Source organism: Talaromyces amestolkiae, assembly GCF_001896365.1.
Source record: "Talaromyces amestolkiae strain CIB chromosome Unknown scaffold10.1, whole genome shotgun sequence".
In the NCBI taxonomy this organism is placed as follows: domain Eukaryota; kingdom Fungi; phylum Ascomycota; class Eurotiomycetes; order Eurotiales; family Trichocomaceae; genus Talaromyces; species Talaromyces amestolkiae.
Window position 1 is genome coordinate 197927 of NW_024468046.1, and position 23988 is coordinate 221914.

A 23988-nucleotide genomic window follows, 5' to 3' on the forward strand; every position below is an offset into this window, starting at 1 on the left:
TTTATGCCCCCCCTTGTTTTGTATGAAACAATGCAACGGCTGTTTCCGTACTGTACCGTGGTGTAAGATTAAGTGGACCTATTTCCGAAACAAGAATGACATACCACATCATAAACAAAGCATACTATGTACTACGTAGTAAGCTGGCTATGTGTTACGCCCTGACAGATCTTCAATTTGCTTGAAGACTTTCCTACGGCTAGTAGCTGAGGACGCCCAGCATTGATGAATATGCTTTAGCATACGTGCTGTATTCATGACTTACAGACTTTTTCATGAGATTCTAGCGTAACTAGCCGACGGAGACGATAGATGACTAAGAACCATAGCACGGATTGTGAGTGGCTGGATGGCGAGGCTCGTCGATTAGCTTTCGGCCCATCTCCACCCAGGCCCAGCCAAAAGTCTAGATGTTTCTGCCAGTGTTTCACGCAAGTCCCTTTGATTTGAGCAAGGTAGAAGACACCAGAAGATGGAAACTGTGGCGGCCAGAGTCTATGACTTCATTCATGGAAAAGATCGCCACGAGAATATCAGTGTAGAGCAAGGCTGGCTTGTTTACATGGACCGGTGTTGTTGTTTACCACATTCCAAAGGGGGAAAGTATAAATAAGCAGGGAAAGCCGCAGCGGAGCGCTCTGATTGGCCGCACCAGGCACTGCAAAATGGATTCTCAGTCTGCCAGCACGTCCACATTACAACGAGATAGATATCTTGAGGTTTTTGATCTGGAATACTTACTACTGTCGCCTGACACATGTACATTTGCAGCTGACACAGTACGTCAGACTGTGTGAAGACAGTCAAAGCCTACACACTAATGCCTATTTATAACACACAAGAGCTGGTATGTCTTAGACAATCGACAATACTTCAGCACGCTAGCTGGATTGGGAGTAGCTGAAAGCCGCCGCACTGCCGGATTGGACGGGTCTCAGTGTGGGCAGACCGATCAGCCTCTAGTCACTGTAGCGCCGTAACTGTACGTACCTAGGTTTCTCGGCCCATACAAAGAGTCGCCTGTGTTTTGTGATTGGTTTTTATTCAGCGTAATCCGGTGTTCCGGAACGCTACCCGTACTAAATACGGTAAACAATAGCGTAACATTATTCGATACCAATAGCTGGCAACAAAAAAGGAGAAAGAGCCAGGTCTTGTTGCTCATGCAAAAATACAATACGCCTGCCCCTCTTGTGGAATGACACAAAATCATATGATGGTCTTTTTGTAACGGCTCACCSGCGTACTGACTGTCCTGTACGGTACTGTCAATACCATACCAATGGAGAATCGCAAGTGACGCCCCGACTACCTTCCTCCCATCCAGATCGAGAGTTAGATTTCTCTGCTGTCCATCTCAACACTTCTCAATCTCCCTGCATTCTCCATTAGACCTTCACACATTCGTTACAAAGTACTGTTTTCGCTCCATATTCTTTCTTCTTGTCCAGACCGCGTACATTGGTTCGTTGCCTCGCGTCAGACTTTTGCTGTGGTGTGTTTGGTGTGTTCATCTACAGATAATTTAATTTTCTTCAACAGCACGACTTTACTTTCGTTCCACTTACGACCCTTTTTCGAGAAGCGCTCTGTTTTCGGAAGCCCTCGAGTATAATCTCGTGGCCAGATTATCAGGCCTTCATAACAATGTGCTTCATGTCTCTCGCTTTGTAAGGAAAATCGACAACGCTTGCAATTGTTCCAGGGGTGGCATTTTGACCGCAGCCGACTCTTCTGTGATACTTTGGAGTGGATATTCTACAGCAGACTAGTTTAATACTCTCGACCTGAATCATACTGAGTTTTTGAGCGAGCGGTCGACCGGCCAGCCATCATGGCTCTCCACTCATTCCCCGGGAGCACACCCTCTCATGCACAGTCTTCACTACCGTCACTGCCCTCGCATTTACAATCTGATACACATCTAACGGCCCATTTGGCGAGCAGGTGAGTCTATCATGTGGCCAGGCATATTCATCATAACTAATCCGGTGATTTTGGTACAGATTTCATGTCTCCTTGCCCACAGCTCGTCTTTCATCGCAGGCTTTGATTTGTCTGAATACCTATACCTCCTCGACCAAAGGTCCCGATGGCGGAAAAGAGGGTAGCGCCATGGGCGAAGCTGAGGATTTGGCCAAACGAGCTTTTACCCGGCTGGGAGCCCGTGGTGAAAACCAGGCGGTCGTATTCTTGTAAGTCTATCAAACCGAAGCCTCTCCCGGGTATATGCTGCATTCGCCTCTAGCTTCATGTCTGACAGTATCTTATTTCAGGGGCGAAACTGGTTCCGGCAAAACTACAGTGCGATCTCACGTCCTGTCATCCCTTCTTTCGTTCTCTGCAACCCCTCTATCAACCAAGTTGTCATTAGCAGCCTTCGTTTTCGATACCCTCACTACCACCAAATCCGTGACCACGCCGACAGCGTCAAAAGCCGGATTATTCTTTGAACTCCAATACGACTCGTCGTCGAACAACCCTTTACTGATTGGAGGTAAAATCCTCGATCATCGCTTGGAAAGGAACCGCATCACCTCAGTTCCGACAGGTGAACGCAGCCTTCATGTGTTATATTACCTACTAGCGGGCACAAGCGCGGCAGAAAAGGCTCACTTGGGGCTCGAGTCATCTGGCTTACATGCTGGCCCGGGTAGCAATCAGAAGCGATGGCGTTATCTTGGTCATCCGACTCAGCTAAAGGTCGGTGTCAATGACGCCGAAGGCTTTCAGCATTTCAAGACGGCTTTGCGGAAATTGGAGTTTCCTCGCAGCGAAATTGCAGAAATTTGTCAGGTCCTAGCTACCATTCTTCACATTGGTCAACTTGAATTCGTGACTGGTCAAAGCACTACAACTGGAGCTGAAGAAAGCGGTGGGTACTCTCATGAAGGCGGCGAAAGTGTGACAATGGTCAAGAATAAGGAAGTTTTGGACTGTATCGCCGCTTTCCTGGGACTCAGTACGGAAGACCTAGCTGTCAGCTTGCGTCACAAGACTAAAACTATTCACCGCGAACGTGTAACGGTTATGCTCGATCCTCGTGGTGCTCGACAAAACGCAGATGAGCTTGCTCGAACACTCTATTCCCTTCTAGTCGCCTACGTGATTGAGAGCATTAACCAGAGAGTGTGTGCTGCCGAGGACAGCGTTGGCAATACCATATCTGTTATTGATTTTCCTGGCTTTGCTCAGTCCGCCAACTCATCGACCCTTGATCAGCTTCTCAACAACGCAGCTGTAGAATCGCTATACAGCTTTGCTCTACAGAGCTTCTTTTCGAACAAGGCAGACCGCTTGGAAAGTGAGGAGGTTAGCGTTCCAGCAACAAGCTACTTCGACAATTCAGATGCCGTTCGAGGTCTTTTGAAGACCGGGAATGGCTTACTCGCAATCATCGATGACCAGACAAGGCGAGGGAAAACTGACATGCAAATGCTTGAAAGCCTCAAGAAAAGATTCGAGAATAAGAACCCCGCCATCACGGTAGGAGACAGTGAGACCAAGCTTCCTGGAAGTAACTTCGTGACGCCCAGCACGCAGGCCACGTTCACCGTTAGACACTTCGCTGGTGAAATCGATTATCCGGTTAATGGCTTGATTGAAGAGAACGGAGAGACCATATCGGGGGATCTGATAAACCTGATTAGCTCCACACGCAGTGACTTCGTGCGAGAGCTTTTCGGACAGGATGCCTTACAGAAAGTCACCCATCCCAAGGAGCGAAGTGCTGTGGTTCAAGCTCAAGTCAGCTCCAAGCCCATGCGGATGCCCAGTATGGCTCGTCGCAAAACCAGTCCGGCTTCCAAATTGAATCCGTTCAGTAATCGAGCTGGCAGGGATGACGATGATAGTGATAGTAACAATGGCAGCACCAAAACCGGTCACACGTCGCGTAAAAAGACCAACGGCACCGGCGCAGATCAGGGGGCTGCTGGTCAATTCTTGGCATCACTGGAAGTGATCAAACAGTGTCTAAACGCACCCAACCTGAATCCCTATTTCGTTTTCTGTCTCAAGCCCAACGACCGACGCATCGCAAATCAGTTCGACAGCAAATGTGTGCGCATGCAGGTGCAGACTTTCGGAATTGCTGAGATCAGCCAAAGACTGCGCAACGCGGACTTCAGCGTTTTTCTTCCCTTTGCCGAATTTTTGGGCCTAGCTGAAGCTGAGAGCATTGTGGTTGGCAGTGATCGTGAGAAGGCTGAGCTTGTCCTCGACGAACGAAAATGGCCTGGTAACGAAGCACGTGTCGGTAGCACGGGCGTTTTTCTTAGCGAACGATGCTGGGCCGACATTGCAAAACTCGGCGAACGAGTCCTTCCAACGTATCAGGCTGATTCACTCAACGATGGAGATGGAATGCTTCATCCTGGATCCTATAGTGACCACAGAGTCCGACTTCTCAGCTCTGGTGAAAACAGTCCGAGCGGTGCTTTTATTTACGGAGACGAGTCTAAACAAGGTGGCTATTTTGGCAGTCGCGATATCGATGGTCGATCAGATGCTGGCGCTTCAGCCTTCAATTCTGGCGATATGTTCAAAAATTTGGAGACTCGAGAGCAGATGGCGGAAAAAAGTAAAGAACGCAAAATGGAAGAAGTGGACATTCTACCAGTTTCTGGTAGTCGGAAGCGATGGCTCTTTATTGTGTACCTTCTCACCTTCTGGGTGCCTGATTTCATGATCAGGTTTCTGGGAAGAATGAAGCGAAAAGATATTCGAATGGCGTGGCGCGAAAAGCTGGCTATTAACCTGATCATCTGGCTATCCTGCCTCATTGCAGCTTTTATTGTTGTCGCCTTCCCCCTTCTAATCTGCCCTCGACAGAACGTATATTCGGCAGAAGAACTATCATCTCATAACGGGAAAGACGGCGCATCATCGTATGTCTCCATCCGAGGCGTAGTGTTTGACCTCGACTCGTTCGTTCCCTCTCACTATCCGAAAAACCTGATCCCTTCATCCGCGTTCGATAACTATGCTGGCGTCGATGCCACAGCTCTTTTCCCAGTCCAAGTGTCCGCTCTCTGTCAGGGCGTTAATGGTTCCGTTGACCCAAGTGTACTCCTTGATTTTACTCCCGTCAACATCACTGGCTCCGCCACCACAATAAGCTCCGCAGACGCAAACTCCAAGTATCATGATTTCCGCTACTTTACCAACGATTATCGTGCGGATTGGTTCGCCGAACAGATGATGATGCTCAAGGGCTCTTATAAGAAAGGCTATATTGGATACAGCTCACAGTACTTACAGACCCTGGCAAACACAAACGGCCGTTCTGTAGCCAGTCTTAACGGTAAAGTTTATGATTTCACCGACTACGTTGCTGGAGGTCGCCGAACTCTTGGTCCAAACAACACTACTGGGCCAGCCGGTGTGAGCGTCGATTTCATGGATCCTGTTGTGGTCAATTTGTTCTCAGAAAGGTCTGGACAAGACGTTACCCAACGCTTCAACCAGCTCGACATGGACCCTGAATTACGACAACGTATGCAGTTGTGTATGGACAACCTATTTTTCGTCGGCAAAGTGGACACTCGAAACTCTGTGCAATGCAAATTCTCTGAGTATTTCATCCTTGCCATCACAGCCCTGTTGGCTTCGGTCATCATTGCCAGGTTCTTGGCTGCCCTTCAGTTCGGTAAGAAGAACATGCCAGAGAATTTAGATAAGTTCATCATCTGCCAGGTTCCCGTCTATACGGAAGATGAGGATTCCCTCCGCCGTGCTATCGACTCAATGGCTCGCATGAAGTACGATGACAAGCGTAAATTGCTCGTTGTCATTTGTGATGGAATGATCATCGGTCAGGGCAATGACCGCCCTACCCCAAGAATAGTTCTGGACATTCTCGGTGTCCCTGACACTGTTGACCCTGAACCTTTGAGTTTCGAAAGTTTAGGCGAGGGCATGAGACAACATAACATGGGCAAGATCTATTCCGGTCTTTACGAAGTTCAGGGTCACATTGTGCCTTTCATGGTTGTTGTCAAAGTTGGAAAACCGTCTGAAGTATCTCGACCAGGTAACCGTGGCAAACGAGACTCGCAGATGATCCTCATGCGCTTCATGAACCGCATCCACTACAATCTTCCTATGAGCCCGATGGAACTAGAGATGTACCACCAGATTCGCAATATTATTGGCGTCAACCCTACATTTTATGAATTCATCTTGCAAGTCGACGCCGATACAGTCGTTGCTCCGGATTCTGCCACACGAATGGTATCATCGTTCCTTGCGGATACTCGTATCATTGGACTTTGTGGAGAGACCGCCTTGAGCAACTCGCGAAAGTCTATAATTACAATGATTCAAGTCTATGAATACTACATCTCTCACAACCTGACAAAAGCATTTGAGAGTCTGTTCGGGTCCATTACTTGTTTACCTGGTTGTTTCACCATGTATCGCATCAGATCCGCAGATACTGGTAAGCCACTGTTTGTGAGCAAGGAAGTAGTGGAGGCATACGCGGAAATTCGAGTCGATACACTCCATATGAAGAATTTGCTTCATCTTGGTGAAGATCGTTACCTCACTACGCTTCTTATCAAGCATCATCCGAATTACAAGACAAAATACAGCTTCCGTGCTCACGCATGGACTATTGCACCCGAGAATTGGAGTGTTTTCCTTTCTCAGCGTCGAAGATGGATTAATTCTACCGTGCATAACTTGGTTGAGCTGGTTCCCATGCAGCAGCTTTGCGGTTTTTGTTGCTTCAGTATGCGCTTCGTGGTCCTTATTGATTTGATGAGTACGGTCATCCAACCAGTGACTGTAGCGTACATCGTTTACCTTATTGTATGGCTTATCCTCGATACATCCCAGATTCCTATCACGGCTTTCATTCTGCTTGGAGCTATTTACGGTTTGCAAGCGATAATCTTTATTCTTCGACGCAAGTGGGAAATGGTCGGTTGGATGATCATCTATATTCTTGCGACCCCCATCTTCTCGCTCGGTCTGCCTTTATACTCCTTCTGGCACATGGATGACTTTTCCTGGGGTAACACTCGTGTGGTCACTGGTGAAAAGGGCAAAAAGATTGTCATTTCCGACGAGGGCAAATTCGATCCTGCTTCAATTCCGAAGAAGAGATGGGAAGAATACCAAGTGGAGTTGTGGGAAGCACAATCTCGAGTTGATGACGCTCGCTCAGAGGTATCTGGGTACTCGTATGCCACCAAGTCATACCATCCAGCAGCAACTGAGTACGGATACCCGGCATCTCGACCAATGTCGCAGCTTGATTTGACATCCCGGCTTGGCTCCCGCATGTCACTAGCTCCATCTGAGATGTTGGGTGGTGCTGCCAACTACGAATTGACCGATCTCACTGGCCTGCCTTCTGACGATGCTATTCTCGCCGAAATCCGAGAGATCTTGCGCACAGCTGATTTGATGACGATTACGAAGAAGGCTGTCAAGTTAGAACTTGAGAAGCGCTTTGGTGTCAATCTGGATGCCAAGCGTCCATACATCAATTCTGGTAAGTTAACATGTCTGATTCATAAACACCCATCTTGATGCACAGATTTACTAACAGGAATTTGCCTCTAGCCACCGAAGCAGTCCTCTCTGGTCAACTATAAACAGACTGAACAGCCCAATTGTTCTCCCAGTGAGCTCATCTCATCTCATATCTCACAGCGCATCAGAAGATAACGAAGTATATCTCTCCCACTTTCCCTCTCAATCATAAGTACGGAGTTTTTTTCTGCCAAAATCATTTCAAAATCAGGGGTCCTTCATGTTCTCATCTTAATCATCCAAACTGTTTAGTTCTCATCTTTCGTTCTACTTGCGGATTTCTTTACCCTTTTTACTGTCTCTTTGTGATGATGTAGCACATACATAAAGTCTTGTTGTTTGTTTGCGACCTTTTTCGTGTCTTGTATGACTAAATTATAGCGGAAGTATTTGCCTACTTAGGTTTTAATAAGACATGAATGATCTCTAATATATTTGATGATATTGGTCGAATATTCCTGGCTAATGGAAATTTAGGCCAACTAAGTCTATTCACAGGTGTGGCATGGTAAAAGTAATATGGACGGAAATTCTACTTCAAATCGAGGACTCGACTGAGACAAACCAGGCCGAAAATGTGTTCTCATTTCTAAACTTGAATTCCTTCATGACTGTTCTTCTCTCATGCTCATACTCGTTTTCTTTCTCTGTATTTTGATCCCCCTAATTCTTTCATTTCACATCAAATTTTGAGGTTTGAAACATGAATTTCTTCCAGCCTAATCACTCCTATAGCTTGCCCGATCCTTCCCATGAAATCCATCCATCCATTCATACTGATAAGAACAAAACCTTTTTTGCTTTAGTGGTATCAAAAGGAGATAATAACAGGCACATGAAAAAACAAACATCAAAACGCAACAGCACATGACAGACACGGCTGGAAACTCAAAAATCAGGAAAACAAAAGCGTGGCATAGCGTAGCGTGTCGGGGTATATTGCTGCAAATTGGTATCTTGGCATGGATATAATCTCTCTTTGTGTTTTTGTTTTTCCTTCAACGTGTATTATGCTTTCAACGAGGTGGCCCAATTGGAGCCGGGTATCCAGAAGTAGAATTGGAAGTACTAGGACGACCAGAATCAAAAGAAGCGCGCAGGTCATGTTTGGGGGTAATATCACCAGGGGCGGTACCAAAGGGGAATTTCATGTCAAAGCGAGATGGCCAGCCATTGCTGCTGCTACTATTGTGACTGTGGGAACTACCCACATGATGGAGATCTTCCTCGGGCAGGTTGACCCCCGAGTCATTCCATGGGTTGCGGTAACCGCTATCGCGAGATTCCATAGAGATCAAAGACGCCTTTGACGCGTTACTAGACGCGTGCTTGAAGAAGGACGCCGGCGAGGCAGAATGGTTCTTGCGGCCGATGAAGGATGAGAACGAAGAAATACTTCCAGGCTTGCGCAGTCTCTCAAAGATTGATCCACGTTCGCTGACATCGTCGCCGAAACTAGGGCGAGTCGGTGAATCTGTAACGAGAGGTGCCGGGGCATGCTGCAACAACTTGGAGTCGAAGAAAGGAAGCGAATCTTCAAAAGAGTCGGACTTCGGACGTGGAATAGCACCTTTGACTGTTGTAGCATCAAGACCGTGCGCGACAAGTCGGGAAATCAAAAAGTCAATTGCGTCCTTGAGACCTCCGGCATTGTTTCGAGTGTATCCCAACACAACCCGGTCTTCTGAAGGGGTGGGGGACGATGTGCCATTCTCGGTTCCAGGCTGGGTAAGTTCCGCAGCCATATCGATAGTAGCATCAACTTCGTATTGGTCTTTGAGCTTGCTACGAACGTCCTCTGCGAAATCGACAGACTTGAAGAAGTCTCTCAATTCTGCGGAGCTTTGAAAGGATAATTCGTGGTTTTCAGGGACCATACCCTAGAAGAAAGTCAGCTCTAGTTCTATTGATTTGAGGTTGAACTAATCTTACCAAGAAAGCGTCCACCGCTTGTGGGACCTGATATTCAGGTCCCGAAATTGTCACGACGTCGCTTGCAAGCTCAGTGCTTGGGAACTCAATCTTGCAGTTCCATTTCTTTTCAAGCTCTTCGATTTCACGAATGCGAGCCAATAGTTCACGGTGGTAGAGACGATTGATCAGAACAGTTTCAGAAACATATTCAGCATCCTATTACACTGTTAATATTTCAGTGACATTACACTTCGGACACAGAGACTTACCACTTTCTCAACCATGTCCATAATCTCCTGCTTCACGAGATCTAAGCTCTGCGCATTCCTTGCTGGGGTTCGACAGATGACATTGTCAACCTTGACGTCGTCGTCTTCTTTACCAATGCCGCCACGGTCCATTGCGTTGGAAAACTTGACAAAGACGGAGTATTTCTTCATGATGCGTTGAATATGCTGGCCGCCAATACCGATGATACGCTTGTGGTACTGGTCTGGCACATGGAAGGAGATAGATGCCGGCATCTCTTGCTCTACCAGATCCAGACCATTCTTAGTAGCGTCGTATTGAGTACCGCAGACATCGATGTAGAAATTGTACTCATTGAATCCGTCAAAGATAATCTGGACATTGCTCTGACCCATGATCTTGTTGATTTTGCCATTCTTTTTGCCGCTGACAAATTCTTTGTGCTCATTGGCGAGTTCGATCTTGACACGGATCTGGTAGGGACAACGCTTGACGAACGGGATCTGGTAGATCACGTTCATGGCTGCCTTGACGGCATCGTCTGATCCGTTGATTGAAAATGTCATATTCTCGAAACTAACGTCGGCATCCGAATTGATGCAAATGTCGGATAACATGGGGCGAACCTCGTGAGGAGAAGGAGATCGAATACCGCCTTGGTTGGGATCAGACATGATAATCCACCAGGAGGCACTGTAGAATTGACCGGCCAGTGCCATTATCTCCCGCACAGTTCGTTCGACATGAAGAACTTCAGTTCCTTGAATACGAACAAGGCCACGTTGGCTACCAAGCTGTGGGAAAAGGACATATGATCCATTGGCTTCCATAACCTTCCGAACTTTGTCCAATCGGTCTAGCAGGATGTTGTCAATTTTGCTAGCGGACAGAACGACGTCTTTAACGTAGATCTTGACGCCCAATACCAATTCACGAAGCTTTTGCTTGGCCCTTGCAATGTTCTCCATATTTTCACCAGTAATGTAAACTTCATCCTCGCTTCGTCGGTGAGCGCCAGGCGGAGTATAGCCGAAAATACGGGGAAATGGCGGTGGGAAGTAGATTGCAGTGTCAGTAACAGCTTCAATCAACTTGATGTTCTTACGAGTGCGGCCACAGACGAGAGTATGCATCGTCAATTCGAGTTTCATGGCGTCGACATGTCGTTTGAGCTTTAAAAGTTAGCATATAGAGGATACTTTGAAGGATATTTAGACTTACAATCTGGTCGATCATGATGAGCAATCTCGTTTTGGCATGCTCCACGCTCTCCATGTCTCCGTAAATAGCGACTCGAAAGCGATTTTCCAAGCCATTATCGGCCCCGTACGAGGAAACCACGGCACTGTCGGCATCAACCATTTTCGGGCTGAGCAGGAAGATGTCGGCACCAGTGTACTGAGCCAAGGTATCCAAATGCTCAAGCACGTTGACGCGAATTCCTTTGGTTGACGCGTCCATGATCAGATGCATATCCACGTCGACATTTGCACATCGCTAGCCGCCGTCAGTATTCGAAATACAGGAGATCAACAGGGTAAAAGAGAGAAAGTGCTGAGATGTCGGGTGACTCACCAGTGAAATAGGAGTCTCATTCAAGATCTTGGCTCTCATCTTTCGGACGGTCTCACCGTCACCGGAAAGACAGACATTGGTGACGAGACCGGGCTGACGACGTTGCACCGAAGTCAAAGACTTGGGTTCCGAGGTTGTCACAGTGGCCTCGAGGCGACCTCCGCTCGTCTCACTGACGGTCCGACACAGTTTCCGCAAGGCCTCAACGTGGTTGACGTGAACGGGCAAGTTATGGATAGGAGTGCCTTCCGGGATGCCTTCGGGAAAGGACCAGCGTTGCAAGGCTCCCGGACTGGCGTGGAGCACATCCTCGACATCGGGACCGGCGAGATAGGACGAGAATGGGACATTGAAGGAGAGATTGACGGTAGGGTCGGCGGCAGTCGGAGGGTTTAGGGCCGGAGTACCATGCGGACGTCGTAGGGGTTGCGAAGCTGCATGGATATCAGAGTGAGGGCGAGACATCCCAAAGGCGGGAGTCATCCTTTCCCAGCCATGACGAGCTTGACCGGTGAAGTTGGAAATCTTGTGCATGCTGCCAGAGCGGAAGGGCGGAAGAGGTCTTGCTTCTTCTAAATTCCCAGGTGTAAGACACAAATGGGAATAAGAAGAAGAAAGAAGAGAAGCGAAAAGATGATGAACTTTTGAATGCCGGCGAGTCGAAGGAACAGGTCGACGGTTGACGGACGGAGAAGAGAGAGCGAGGGAGGGGACGGAATGACGAAAGAGGAATAGAAGAGAAGAGCACGGGAAGAATAGAAAATAATGTAAAGTGGAGGGGGGGAGAGAAGGTAGGCGACAGGCGAAGAGCAAAGGAGAGAACTATGGCAAAGGAAAAGGGTATCAAAAGAATAATAGTATTGTGGTGGTTGTCGAGGTGGTGAGAAAGAGAGGTGGAGGTCTGGAGAAGGAAGAAGAAGAGAAGAGTGAGTGAGTGAGTGCCAGAGGGAAAGAGCCAGCCGGGCACACTAGGTAAGGTTAGCCCAGTCCAGGCCGCCGGAGAGTGGGCTCAGTGCTGAGTGGAGTGCTCAAGGGCCGGCATTCGCTTACACCATACTCCAGTACGTATTAACTCACTAACTTGTGTATTAGGTAGCTTACGCTTGTCGAGTGTGCTCTTAGAAAGATCTTAATGGCTCTTTACTATGATTTGACGATCGATTGTCCTTCCAGTCCGACTCCCGCGAAGATACATCGACTGAGGCCACGGCGGTTAGGATCAGCCTGGCTGCACGTTTACTTTTACTATGTAAGCACCTGCTCATCAATCGTTTCGGTGAATGATTCTTCGATGCAGTCTACGATATAGTCTCAGGACTTGACAAAATACATACTATGTAGTATATGAGGAGCTGAACACTATCCTCATTACATTCACAGCAGCGTTAGTTCACGTACGTAATTACCGGGATCTTTCAATCCCCATACTTCTGCTCCTACGATGCCAACTTTATCTCTATGCTTCAGTATTCCTCACAGGCAAAGGTAATCCGTGTCTTACAGAACCTGTAAGTGTGCGGATGGGAACGATGTCCGGGTCCGCCGGGTCAATTGGAAGGTGAGAGTTGAAGTCGGAATGTGGAATGGATCAACAGCAGCTGAAGACCTAGTTGCCTATGTATATTTACGGCCAGGTACTACATATTGATCAGTATACTCTACATACAGAGTCACATACAGTCAATAAATATCGTCCAATCTGCCCTCCAAGCAGACGGCACCAAAAGACCCTTGTCAAAATCTAAACGCAAATGTTGACGCACAAAGAAAAAGCAATGAAAAAAATACTGGAATAAAAACGTTGAACCACAATTCTGGCAGCAGCCTTGAACCTGGATAACTCCATAATCCAAGACCCCGGAGGTGGGTCGCTCTAGGTACGTCAAGTATGTGCCAACTCCAGCGAAGCAAAGAATGTGATGCCCTTTACATGGCATCTGCCATCGTGTCAAGGGCGAGGAATGAAGGACAAACTTACTTACACTGAACTCCAAAGTCTACTGTCTAGCCACAATTGTCAAGGAGAGAGTGATGAGGACCAGACTCGAAAATTACGCTGCGTAATACGATACGGAGTACGTCGGCATATTGTATGCACCGTACGGTAACTTACCAGCGTTGAGGTAATTGTTTCCGATGTATCACGTGACTCGATCTGCGCTCAATTGTCGTCGAAGCTAGAACCACAAAAGCAAGAAAAAAACTGGATAGGTGTTGTTGTCTAGTTAATCATCATGATGATAACTGCCGAATATCAAGCGGTTACATGTTCAACATGGTGACTTGCTGTTCGGAAGCTATTTCCATCCATCCTTCCCCAACCGTTTTTATGTTCCCGGCGTATCCGGACCGGCTAGACCCTGGCTGACGACGACTACGTACCTCAGGAATATAACACGAATGAGTTACAAAGAACCTCAAAATTTGTACACAGGTTATTTACATGAAATCTCCAAACCATACTCGAGTCTGCTAGTATCGAGGAGCCACTCGATGTACAACATCTCCTGCACCGTTGATAGCCACTCGCGTCCCGTCTTCCTCTGTGATGTATCTACTTGCTCGCTCAGGCCGAACAGCTACTCCTGCATATCCCGGTCGTTCACTATATTCACGCGCCACGTGGTGGCCGTCTTCATCCATGTACACGCTCACCTCTTGTCCAACGGGCCTGACGCTAGGTACGCGATGCGAACTCTCGTGGTGCTGCGACTCGTAGCGGCTAGATGGTGGGCGAACGCTGGACGTCCGTATCAGTCTATCCCGTGGGATTTCTTCTTCAATATAAGTAGTAGTAGTAGCCTGTCGGGGTGCTGGTGCGTAGTCGACAGCTACACTCCCACTTCGAAAGACACTCTCCCGATCTACGACTGCCCGTGCTGGATATAGCCGTTGAGTTTCACTGACATTCCGGCTGTGGTCAGCCAGTCGTCGGTAAGTCCCTGAAGGCGGTGCCATCTCATGAATGTATTGACGGCCGCCGTATCCATCATCAATAATTGATGGGGCGCGAACACTGGCACTACGAATATAGGCACGTTCGGCGTAATCATCAGGCCGCACAACTCGAGTGGGTATTGGTTCCCGTCGTATTTTAGGAGCTGGAACCATCTCATAATACTGATTGCCATACTCATCCACCACAATCCGTCGCGGTGGTGCCCGTTCTATAAGCCGGGGTGCTGCACCATCGTCCACATAATATTCACGATACCTCGAGGGAGGCGGATAGTCGTCCTCGTACTGTGAATACCGTCTAGAGTACGTAGGAATGACTTCCTCGTAATATGCTGGCTTCTCAACTGCCTGGCGCTCGACGACATTAAAGGGCGATGCTCGTGCTGCTGATTGGGGGCGAAGCACCGGTTCAATAATCTCGTGGGGAGCATTGTCCGGATGTCGCGCATTGTGTAGGCTAGCAACCCTCCGTAGGTCCTGATTGTCGCGTACCGGTCTCCGGGTGCTCAGACGAGACACTGCTCGGACGCTGGCTTCAGCCGGAGTAACATATCCACGACCACTACTTTCATATCGAGGATCCAGTTCATGGAAAGGTTCCCTAGAAACATACTCTCGACGGTCCACTGACGGTGCATATTGCGGTGAAGAGATGTCAATGTACACGGGGTGTTCCGAAGCACGGTAAGCTCTTGAAGGTGGTGTGTTATGGAATGGCGGCGGTGACACTGGTTCCAGCTTGACACGTGTCTCGGCTATGTCTGCAGAATGTACTTCAAGTCTATCTCGTGGTTCTTGTACGCGCCGTCGCTTGCGAGGAAGCAAGTGTTGCTGGGCCGGACCCTCAGGGCTCGTTTGCCTCAAGTATGAATCTGACGCATCCCCATCAATGTAATCGCGTTCTCTAGGCCTAGCCGATAAGATGCGGTGAACTGACGGAGCCTTAGCAGTCGCCAATGGTGATACCCTAGATGGCTGTGGAGCAGCAGGGGAAGTGATGTGATTCCTCACGACTCTCGGATTGGAGGAAACAGTACATGGCTGTTGTTCAAAAGTTGTTTGACGCGTAGAATCAAGCACCTCGGGAGGTTGGTACTCATCGTCAGCCCCAACTTCTACCACAGGCACAGTAGGCTCAGGCGGGGAATATTCCGGTTCGTCAAGGACCATCTCCTCTTGTTTCTGGCTGGGCTTTGTCGGTACGACTTGATTACGACCCTGAGGTAGAATAGCTTTGTCAGTAGTACCTTGCAAGACTCGAGAACCAGTATCAATGACTTTTCTTCCGTCGACCTGAGGGGCTTTGCCCTTAATTTGACCAAGTGTCTGGTGGTCTAGTTCTGATGGAGCTTGTTTCTCGTAATCCCAGGTCAGTGGGGAATCAGGGGCTCTACTGGAATACAAAGAGTTCTCGTCGACAGAATCACTAGGAATCGCGACATCATGTATCACTGGCTCGGCCGGTGAAGGGAGAGGCTTGACGATCCCCMAGGCCTTATTCAGAATATCGGTAACGTCCAAATCTAACCTTGCTTCAAGGGCAGTCTTTTGCTTTGCCTCATTTTTGCTTCGCTCGAATTGTTCCTTTAGCGTGTTTTCTATCCTTCGCCTCTGCAATTGGATTTCCGCGCGTACAAGATCATCCGACTTTGTTAAAAAGATTGGGTCGAGGCCGGGCGCAGGCTTTGGGACTACGGACGACGGGGTTCTTGCGGGGGACACAACAGACGAATTAGTCTGTGGCTGTGGTGGCCGTGACTCTGCCACGGATGGCGTGGCCGGTGCGATTTTGGTTTTTAGGTCGTGGGAGGTCTCAGTCACTGCTGGCGCAATTGACGACTGTTGCGGACGCGAAGGGGGTTTGCGTACAAACTGCTCGGGGACCTTTAGTCTGGGGTGAGTTCCTGCAAAGATTTCCTCGCTGATTCGGAGGATTTTCTCATATTCTTTGATTTCGTCAACCGAGCGTGGTGTAGACTGCACGTCAGTGACTACAACAGAAGGGCCTGCTTCTGCCATGAGTATATGGTATGTAAAGCTTGCGGACAGCTCTCTACTGTTGCCGCTCTGTTTCAGTACTTAAAAGAAATGAAGTACTAGCATTCTTTGCTTAGCAAGTAACAGTAAGCAATGAAAGCATGTAGAATATGACGGGAACCCTTGAGCTCAAAGCAAGGCGTGAGTGTTGATGAAGGTGTTGTGTGTAGTAGCTAGCTTCCAAGGTAGGACGTAAAATAAAAAAGCACGACCAGCGGCAATAGACTAAGCTTGCGAAAAGGTAAAAGGGTGGATCATGTGGATGCCTTAGCAGTAAGGCGCCATAGCCAACCATTCCGCCACTTGACTTGGATTGAGGAATATGACTCCCACTTGCTTGCTGCCTCTGCTAGCATTCATTTACTACTGAATATTTGCATATCTGTGTTTGCTTCTCTCATTTACATACTATCACTGCGATAGTACACATTCTTTTTCCTAATTTTGCCTTCCTGTCTAGAAGGTTGTAGCATATTTCTTCCAATCGCCGATATACAATACACTATGGCAAACGGCCAAGGGCAGGATGCCCGACCAATCTTTTTCTTTGACATTGACAACTGTGTTAGTATATGTCCCTCCAATGACATAGACTACAAAAGCACACTGACTTTTGGGTTCTTTATAGCTTTACTCTAGAGGTGGGTGATATCAGAATATCTATCCTTGGCGCATTCTAACATCCAAGGATAGGCTCTCAGATCCACGATAAGATGCAAGAATTGATTGGTAAAATGAATGCCCACGGCTCTTCATGTAAGCCCAATCCAACTGACACATTGCCAGACGTCTTTTTTATCAAGTACTTGTCACTCGACCCCGAGGACGCAACTATGCTCCACCAAAAGTACTACAAGGAGTATGGTCTCGCTATCGAAGGCCTGACCCGCCACCACAAGATCGATCCTCTAGTTTTCAATCGCGAGGTTGATGATGCATTACCGCTGGATGAAATCCTGAAGCCCGATCCCAGACTGAGAGAGTTCCTTCAGGATCTTGACACGACCAAGGTCAAGCCTTGGTTGCTCACCAACGCCTATGTTACGCACGGCAAGAGAGTAGTTAAACTTCTGGGCGTGGATGACCTCTTTGAGGGCATCACCTACTGCGATTATGGACAAGAGAGACTCATTTGCAAACCCGCCGATGAGATGTGGGAAAAGGCAGAAAAGGAGGCAGGCGCAAAGGCAATTGATGAGTGCTATTTTGTTGGTAGGATATTGCAATGATTCATCACTCAAAGTCAACGAACACTGATAGGAATGATACAGATGACTCCGCACTGAACTGTAAATACGCAGAGAAACGGGGTTGGAAGACCGCACATTTGGTCGAACCGATGCTACAGATGCCAGCGACCCCAGCGGCTAAAATCACAATTCGCCGCCTGGAAGAACTCCGAGAGCTGTTCCCACAGTTCTTCAAGAGCAAACAAGAGAAGACCAAAGCAGAAACGACATGATACAGCAGCACGCACGGCCTATAGAGCTTAGAAAGAGGATACATAGTCAACTAGAGTCACTGTTAATGCTTAATACTAGAAATTACAACTCGTAGCTGATTGGCCAGTGAGATACAAATCAAGGCTTATCATTGGTCACTGATCCTAGAGTGGACCTGCGCGGTCGTCGCGTTGTCCGTCTTGGCTTCAGGGGAGCCCAACATCGACCAGAGCAGTAGCTTGTTTACTCCACGACGTGTCTTCGATTCCATTCCGGCATTGGAGCGCAACGTTTGGCCACCATGGTTGATGTATCAGCAGGCCAGGTCATCAGCCTCCTGGATGGCCGGCAAGCCACCGTACGATTCGTTGGGGCAACACACTTCGCCAGCGGAGATTGGATTGGAGTCGAGCTCGACGATGCGACCGGAAAGAACGATGGATCTGTCCAAGGCGAGCGCTATTTCGACTGTGAACATGGCTATGGCATGTTTATTAGACCGTCGGCGGTTGCGTCTATATTAGCTCCTGCGCCTGCTCCTAAACGTGAAAGTAAAGTAGCAGCTGCACCGACAAAGGCAGCCGCCGTTGGCAAAGTCCCGACATCTGGAGCGGCCGCTTTGAAGCGGACAGGCAGTGCTGCCACAGCAGCCTCAAAACGACAAAGCGCTACAGCAAGTCCCTCACCCGCCCCGAGGGAAATAGCGGCTCGGAGTTTGAGGGTAAAACCACCACTTCGAATGCGCTCATTGACTTACTTGCTAACTAGCTATAGTCACCAACCAAGTCTCCCGTCAAGCAACTCGGCACTACCTCCCGACCCTCTTCGACACTTTCAAGAACAGCTCCTACGGTAAAGCCTAGGGCAAGTATTAGCGGACGAACGTCAATGGGACCGCCTGCCCCCGGATCAGTCGCAGCAAAACCCCGACAGTCTTTGATGAGCAGTCAGAACAAGTTGACACGACCGGGTGTTCCTTCGAGTGCCTCAACATCTACTTCTTCCGTCAAACGTCTTTCAGTACGTCCCATTATAGCTAAGAAGGCCACGGATGAAAGCTCAAGTCGGGCAAGTGCTGCATCAGAACCAAGCGCAGATGCCTCAGAGGTAGACCAGGAAGCCGAGAGCGAAGATGTCTCGCCTATCACTTCCAGACCGGAGCCGCTAGGAGCGAGAGCTTCTACAACATCACGTGGCGCACCTCAGAGCTCAGCCATTGCCAGGGAACTAGAAGATTTGAAAACGAAGCTCAAGGTCATGGAAAAGAAACGAGCAGAGGATAGAGAGAGACTCAAGAGTCTTGAACGGCTGCAGGCTGAAAGAGACAAATATGAGGGTATTATTCAAAAGCTGCAAGCAAAATACCAACCGCAACAGGTTGAGTTGACAGACCTGAAGAAGAAAATCCGCGAGACGGAAGCGAAACTTGAGCAAGCGGAAAGAATTCAAGCCGAACATGAGTCTATTCTGGAAGTAGCTGCGCTCGACCGCGAAATGGCAGAGGAAACTGCCGAAGCGTTCAAAGCCGAGTGTCAGGATTACAAGATTAGATTGGAGGAGTTACAACTGGAGCTTGAAGTTTTACGGGATGAGAACGAGGAACTGAGCAATGTTATGAGTCCAGAAGACAAGTCCAGTCAGGGCTGGTTACAGATGGAAAAGACCAACGAGCGACTTCGTGAGGCGTTGATTAGGCTTCGTGATATGACACAGCAAACCGAAGCAGAGCTTCGCGACCAAATAAAGGAACTACAAGATGACCTTGAGGAATACACGACTGTAAAAGCTGAGTATGAATCAATCAAAGAGAAATTGCTGGCTTCCGAAACCAACGTGGATGAGCTCAAACAACAGCTAGAGACAGCGCTGGGTGCCGAGGAAATGATCGAGGAGCTAGCTGACAAGAATATGCGATACCAAGAGGAGATCAACGAACTTAAAGCGGCTATTGAAGATCTTGAAAGTTTGAAGGAAATCAGCGATGAGCTAGAGCTCAATCATGTTGAGACGGAGAAACAGCTGCAAGAAGAAATCGACTACCGGGAATCGATTTTCAACGAGCAATCCCGCAAGGTCGCTCAGCAAGACGAAGTTATTGAGGATTTGGAGTATACGTTGGCGCGATTCCGCGAGCTTGTTACTAACCTACAGAGTGACCTTGAGGACATGCGTGCATCTCAGCAGTTGACTGAAACCGAGGCAAATGAACTCACTACACGATCTAGGGCAATGATGGATCTGAACTTAAAACTGCAAGCCTCCGTTGAAAAGGCTCAGAGTAAGACAATAGACATTGAGATGGGCCGCATGGAGGCGGAAGAATCCTCAGAGCACCTTGCAATTGTTCAGTACTACTTGCCAGACTACTATGATACCGAAAAGGATTCAGTGCGAGCCTTTTTGCGTGCGAAGAGGGTGGCGTCCAAGGCCTCGTTGATACAGAACACCGTCCGTGAACACCTTGTTGAGCAATCTCAATCCTCGAGCCCACGTGAGAACATCTTTGCATCATACGAGGTTATCGAAAATGCATTGTGGATATCCCGTGTGTGTGAACGATTCGTCAAGCATGTTACAACATGTTCACCCGAACAATTCGGTCAATTCGGTGTCGCTTTGTTTGAATTGGAACCAGTTGAACGTACAGTCAACAATTGGATCGAATCATTGAGAAAGAATGAGCTCGACGAGAAAAAATGTGCCTTGGAGTTGCAAAGATCTATTGCTCTCTTGACTCATCTTGCAGAAACCTTGATTCCAACAGAGCTAGCAACATACGCAGATGAAACCTTGACACGTGCTATCATGATTCAAACCTACCTCGAACATGTTGCTTCAGCCTTGACCCAGCTGAGAAATCTTCTGCATAGCAAACTTTCTACTTCTGAGGAAGAAGACGACCCAGAAAAACTATTCTTCTTCAATAAGACCGATGCACTGGTTGGCCAGGCACGCGGCTTGAAAATGGTCATCACGAAAGTCATACGTTCTTTGGAGGAGCTCAACTCTAGGTCGCTTGCCCTATCGGACGGAGCTGCCGAGCCATTCGACTCTGCAGAGGCCATAGCCAAAAAATTAGCCGAATTGGTACGACAACTTGGAGAGGATGTCCTAATTCTGCTTGGCGAAGAAGGTCGAACGGAGCCGTTCACTTATGAGGAAGTTTCTGCCAAAATGCTACAGACTGCAACAGCCATAGCCCAAGGTCTTGCATCAGAGGATGATTGCAGTGATGCCCTCTCCTTACTGACCTCAGGACTGAAGACCTTGACTGGCCAACTTGAGGAGTTGAGTAATCATGCCTCTGATTTGACGCACACGGCCGAGTTTGAGAGAGGAAAGCATCCTTGGATCGCTCGCGCGAAAGAGCTCAAATCCCACAAAGCATCATCGCCCGATGCCGAGGAAGAGATTCGTCGCCTGAAGAACGAACTCAGCGAGACATCTACTGCACTTGGTGTTAAAGATAAGACAATCGAGGAGCAAGCGATGAAAGTGGAGTTGCTCGAATCTAGAATGCGTGAAGCGACCAAGAAGGCTTCCGTTGTTAAGGAGTTCGAGGTCAAGATTGAATCCATGCAAGAAAAAGAAAGTCAATTACAAGCAACGGTGGAAAACCTGAGCAAGGATCTGCAATCTATGCAATCTGAGCGCGATGACTACAAGCAACGATTTGAGCGGGTGAAACGGGCTTCCGGCAATGTTGGTGCCACCATTACTGCCGGAGGTGTCGTTGTCGACTCAGAAGCTACCCTGGCAGCTATGCGCGAAAACGAAGCACTCCGCTCAGAGGTCAGCAGTCTCCAAGCTGCCGTTCGCTTCCTGCGCGAAGATAACCGTCGTGCTAATCTACTTGATCCTTACTCCGTCCAACGAACGACAAATATGTATTCCTGGCTCGATGCACCGCTTACACAGCCCAAACCTTCCGCTCAAAAGGAAGCACAATACGCCCGTGCCGCAGAAAGTCGCGATATCCTCAACCACCTCCTCAAACTTACCAAGGAGACACCAATCACTGATCTCGCCTCGACTATACCGTCAGACCAGAAACGCTCTGCATGGCGCCCCACAAAATCAACATACCGCTACAGAGCACTCCAAAACCGAGAAAATTATGAACAATGGAGCGAATGGAAGAGCGAAGTCGCGATGCGTGAAAAGGAAGAAGAGAGGATAGTAGCGGCAAAAGCGGAACGAATTCTGCGTGAGCAGCAGCAGGCAAAGCGTCGTGCAGCAGGGCATCGTGGGCATGCGAAAACGCCGTCGGCAGGGTTTGGAATGATGGGTAGAGCGTGGACGATATTAGGGATGCAGAATGATAATGATGGGAAGGAGGGTGGTAGGGTTGAAATTGTGTCTGATGTTTGATTGGTGAATATAGACCTGAATATGGAGTATGAACTGTTTCGAGAGCAATATAGCGCTTATTGTATATTAGACGAGGCTGTATATGTAGTACTTCAGTTTTAACCTTTTGTTTTCGGTTTGCGATGATACTCAACTAGCATTGTTTTCGAACTCTAAGCTTCCAAGTTGTATTTTTCTATTTCTTTATATTTAGGAGCATGGTAGTCACAGACCACAGTTCACTGGACAGAAAAATCAAAAAGCATAATCACAATTATATAGTATTAATACGATAGTCTAGTGCTAGATATAAAGAAAACCAGATACTTTCAAAATCCTATTCCATCAAACACCACCACAAAAAACAGGGTATCACAAGATAAGAAAAATTAGAAAAAATGATTTTCAGAGTCGTACCCATCAAAAGGCAACTCCAACCGGACTCAGAGGAAATCTCTGATCATACTCATATCCTCTGTTAGAAAGAGCATGCTGCTGCTCATCAACCACATGAGGCTCTTCCATAACGACGCTGTTCTTGACACTGGCTGGGATCATGGGGAGAGCGGTGGTGTACGGAGCATCGAGTTCCTTGTCTGATGGGAAGATGGTCGTAGCGGCTGTGATAGCGCTTGAAAGTGAAGGAGTGCGGGAGGAAGAAGTTGAGTTGCTGGTTGTGCGCATGCGGCTGTGGCTTTGGAATGTTGATGAGGATTTTGAGCTGTGATGGTTTGCAGTAATAGGGGTAGTGTTGCGTGAAGCAGAGGAAGGAGTGCTTTGGCCTGGTTGTCTTTTGCCAGTGATGTATGAGGTTGCTCGTTGGTGGTCGAGAGAGCCTCGGGTCATTGTGGGCGCTACTGACTTGCGAGATGAGGAGGGTCTATCAGCGAGTGTGACGTTCTCAGTGGGCAAATGTTTGTTATTCTGAGATGAAGAAGAAAGAGCCGTGATCATTGAGAAATGAGGGATCAGTGGGCTGGTCAGATTTGTATCCATGCTTTGTCTTGGTTGCCTTTGAACCTGTGCTAGTTGTAGTTGCAGGTCGACAGTCGCCAATGAACTTCTTCGAGACGGGGCAGATCCGACAGGCTTGCGAGAGAGTTGGAATGGACCTGAGTCTCTGCGCAGGTGTCCCGAGCCATCGAACGGCGACATGAGTGCTTTTGCAGGTGGTGAGGGTTGACCGGGTGTATCTAGATCGAAAAGATTGAATTCCGGGAGATCAGATAGCCTGTTTCCAGGTAGATAGATACTGAGTTCCAAAGGTCGGAAGGACCGGCGACGAGAAATAGGTTCGACTCGGCGAAAGTCTGTTGGCGCACCGATGACTGGCCGGGATTGTGTCCTCTTTCGTGTGAGGAGGACACTCGCTCGTTGTGATGCTCTGCTGGCTAGACTCCTGGTTTCTTGAACCCAGGGGGGTAGTGACGGTAGTGACGACCGTGATTGATCGTGACCTCCAGGACTGGGGAGGTCACCATAGAAGACCAGCTTCATGGGTGGAACGAGATGTGGTTGACTATGACATATTTCCATTTCTCGCTCTACTCCTGCCCGGATTAGCATGATCGTTTAGGGCATGGGAAACAGAAAGACACAACGAACCTATTTGCTGTCGTGGCTGAGGCCTCCTGCTCTCTTGGTCCGCCTGGGACCAGAGGCATGAGACACACGACGTTATCCAGGCCCTGAACATGAGCACTGCTTGTTCAAATGCCTAAGCCTAGCTGTCAAGTGCCTGCATGGCAGCTCTCTGTAAGAGAAGGAAGGAAATGAGGGTAAAAGATAAGAGAGTATTCAACTCATCGACACCTCCACACACGCACGAAGAGGAAGAAGGCGAGAGAGTAAAAGAAGCATCCCCGCCTGACTCAACGAGGGGACGGGCGTGACTACCTGATATAGGCACGCTTCAGAT

At 48.4% G+C, this 23988-nt stretch overlaps 6 protein-coding genes across 6 annotated transcripts; 3 read left to right on the forward strand and 3 right to left on the reverse strand.

Annotated features, from left to right (window-relative positions):
- Positions 1-1834: 1834 nt before the first annotated feature.
- Positions 1835-7607, forward strand: BHQ10_005555 (uncharacterized protein; the record flags this gene model as incomplete). The annotated part of the gene is made up of 5 exons (XM_040878044.1): positions 1835-1947; positions 2007-2195; positions 2277-6373; positions 6437-7504; positions 7576-7607. The coding sequence occupies 5 exons, from the start codon at positions 1835-1837 to the stop codon at positions 7605-7607; spliced, it is 5499 nt and encodes a 1832-aa protein (XP_040734059.1).
- A 954-nt stretch (positions 7608-8561) lies between these two features.
- BHQ10_005556 (uncharacterized protein) lies at positions 8562-11817 on the reverse strand (the record flags this gene model as incomplete). Its single annotated transcript, XM_040878045.1, has 5 exons — positions 8562-9425; positions 9478-9675; positions 9729-10880; positions 10930-11205; positions 11284-11817. The coding sequence occupies 5 exons, from the start codon at positions 11815-11817 to the stop codon at positions 8562-8564; spliced, it is 3024 nt and encodes a 1007-aa protein (XP_040734060.1).
- Positions 11818-13755: 1938 nt separating this feature from the next.
- Positions 13756-16260, reverse strand: BHQ10_005557 (uncharacterized protein; the record flags this gene model as incomplete). The annotated part of the gene is made up of 1 exon (XM_040878046.1): positions 13756-16260. The coding sequence occupies one exon, from the start codon at positions 16258-16260 to the stop codon at positions 13756-13758; it is 2505 nt and encodes an 834-aa protein (XP_040734061.1).
- A 522-nt stretch (positions 16261-16782) lies between these two features.
- BHQ10_005558 (uncharacterized protein) lies at positions 16783-17740 on the forward strand (the record flags this gene model as incomplete). Its single annotated transcript, XM_040878047.1, has 5 exons — positions 16783-16842; positions 16907-16919; positions 16972-17007; positions 17065-17490; positions 17550-17740. The coding sequence occupies 5 exons, from the start codon at positions 16783-16785 to the stop codon at positions 17738-17740; spliced, it is 726 nt and encodes a 241-aa protein (XP_040734062.1).
- Positions 17741-18021: 281 nt separating this feature from the next.
- On the forward strand, positions 18022-22091 carry BHQ10_005559 (uncharacterized protein; the record flags this gene model as incomplete). The annotated part of the gene is made up of 2 exons (XM_040878048.1): positions 18022-18441; positions 18495-22091. 2 exons carry the CDS (start codon positions 18022-18024, stop codon positions 22089-22091), a joined length of 4017 nt encoding a protein of 1338 aa, XP_040734063.1.
- A 399-nt stretch (positions 22092-22490) lies between these two features.
- BHQ10_005560 (uncharacterized protein) lies at positions 22491-23567 on the reverse strand (the record flags this gene model as incomplete). The annotated part of the gene is made up of 1 exon (XM_040878050.1): positions 22491-23567. One exon carries the CDS (start codon positions 23565-23567, stop codon positions 22491-22493), a length of 1077 nt encoding a protein of 358 aa, XP_040734064.1.
- Between the last annotated feature and the right edge of the window lie 421 nt (positions 23568-23988).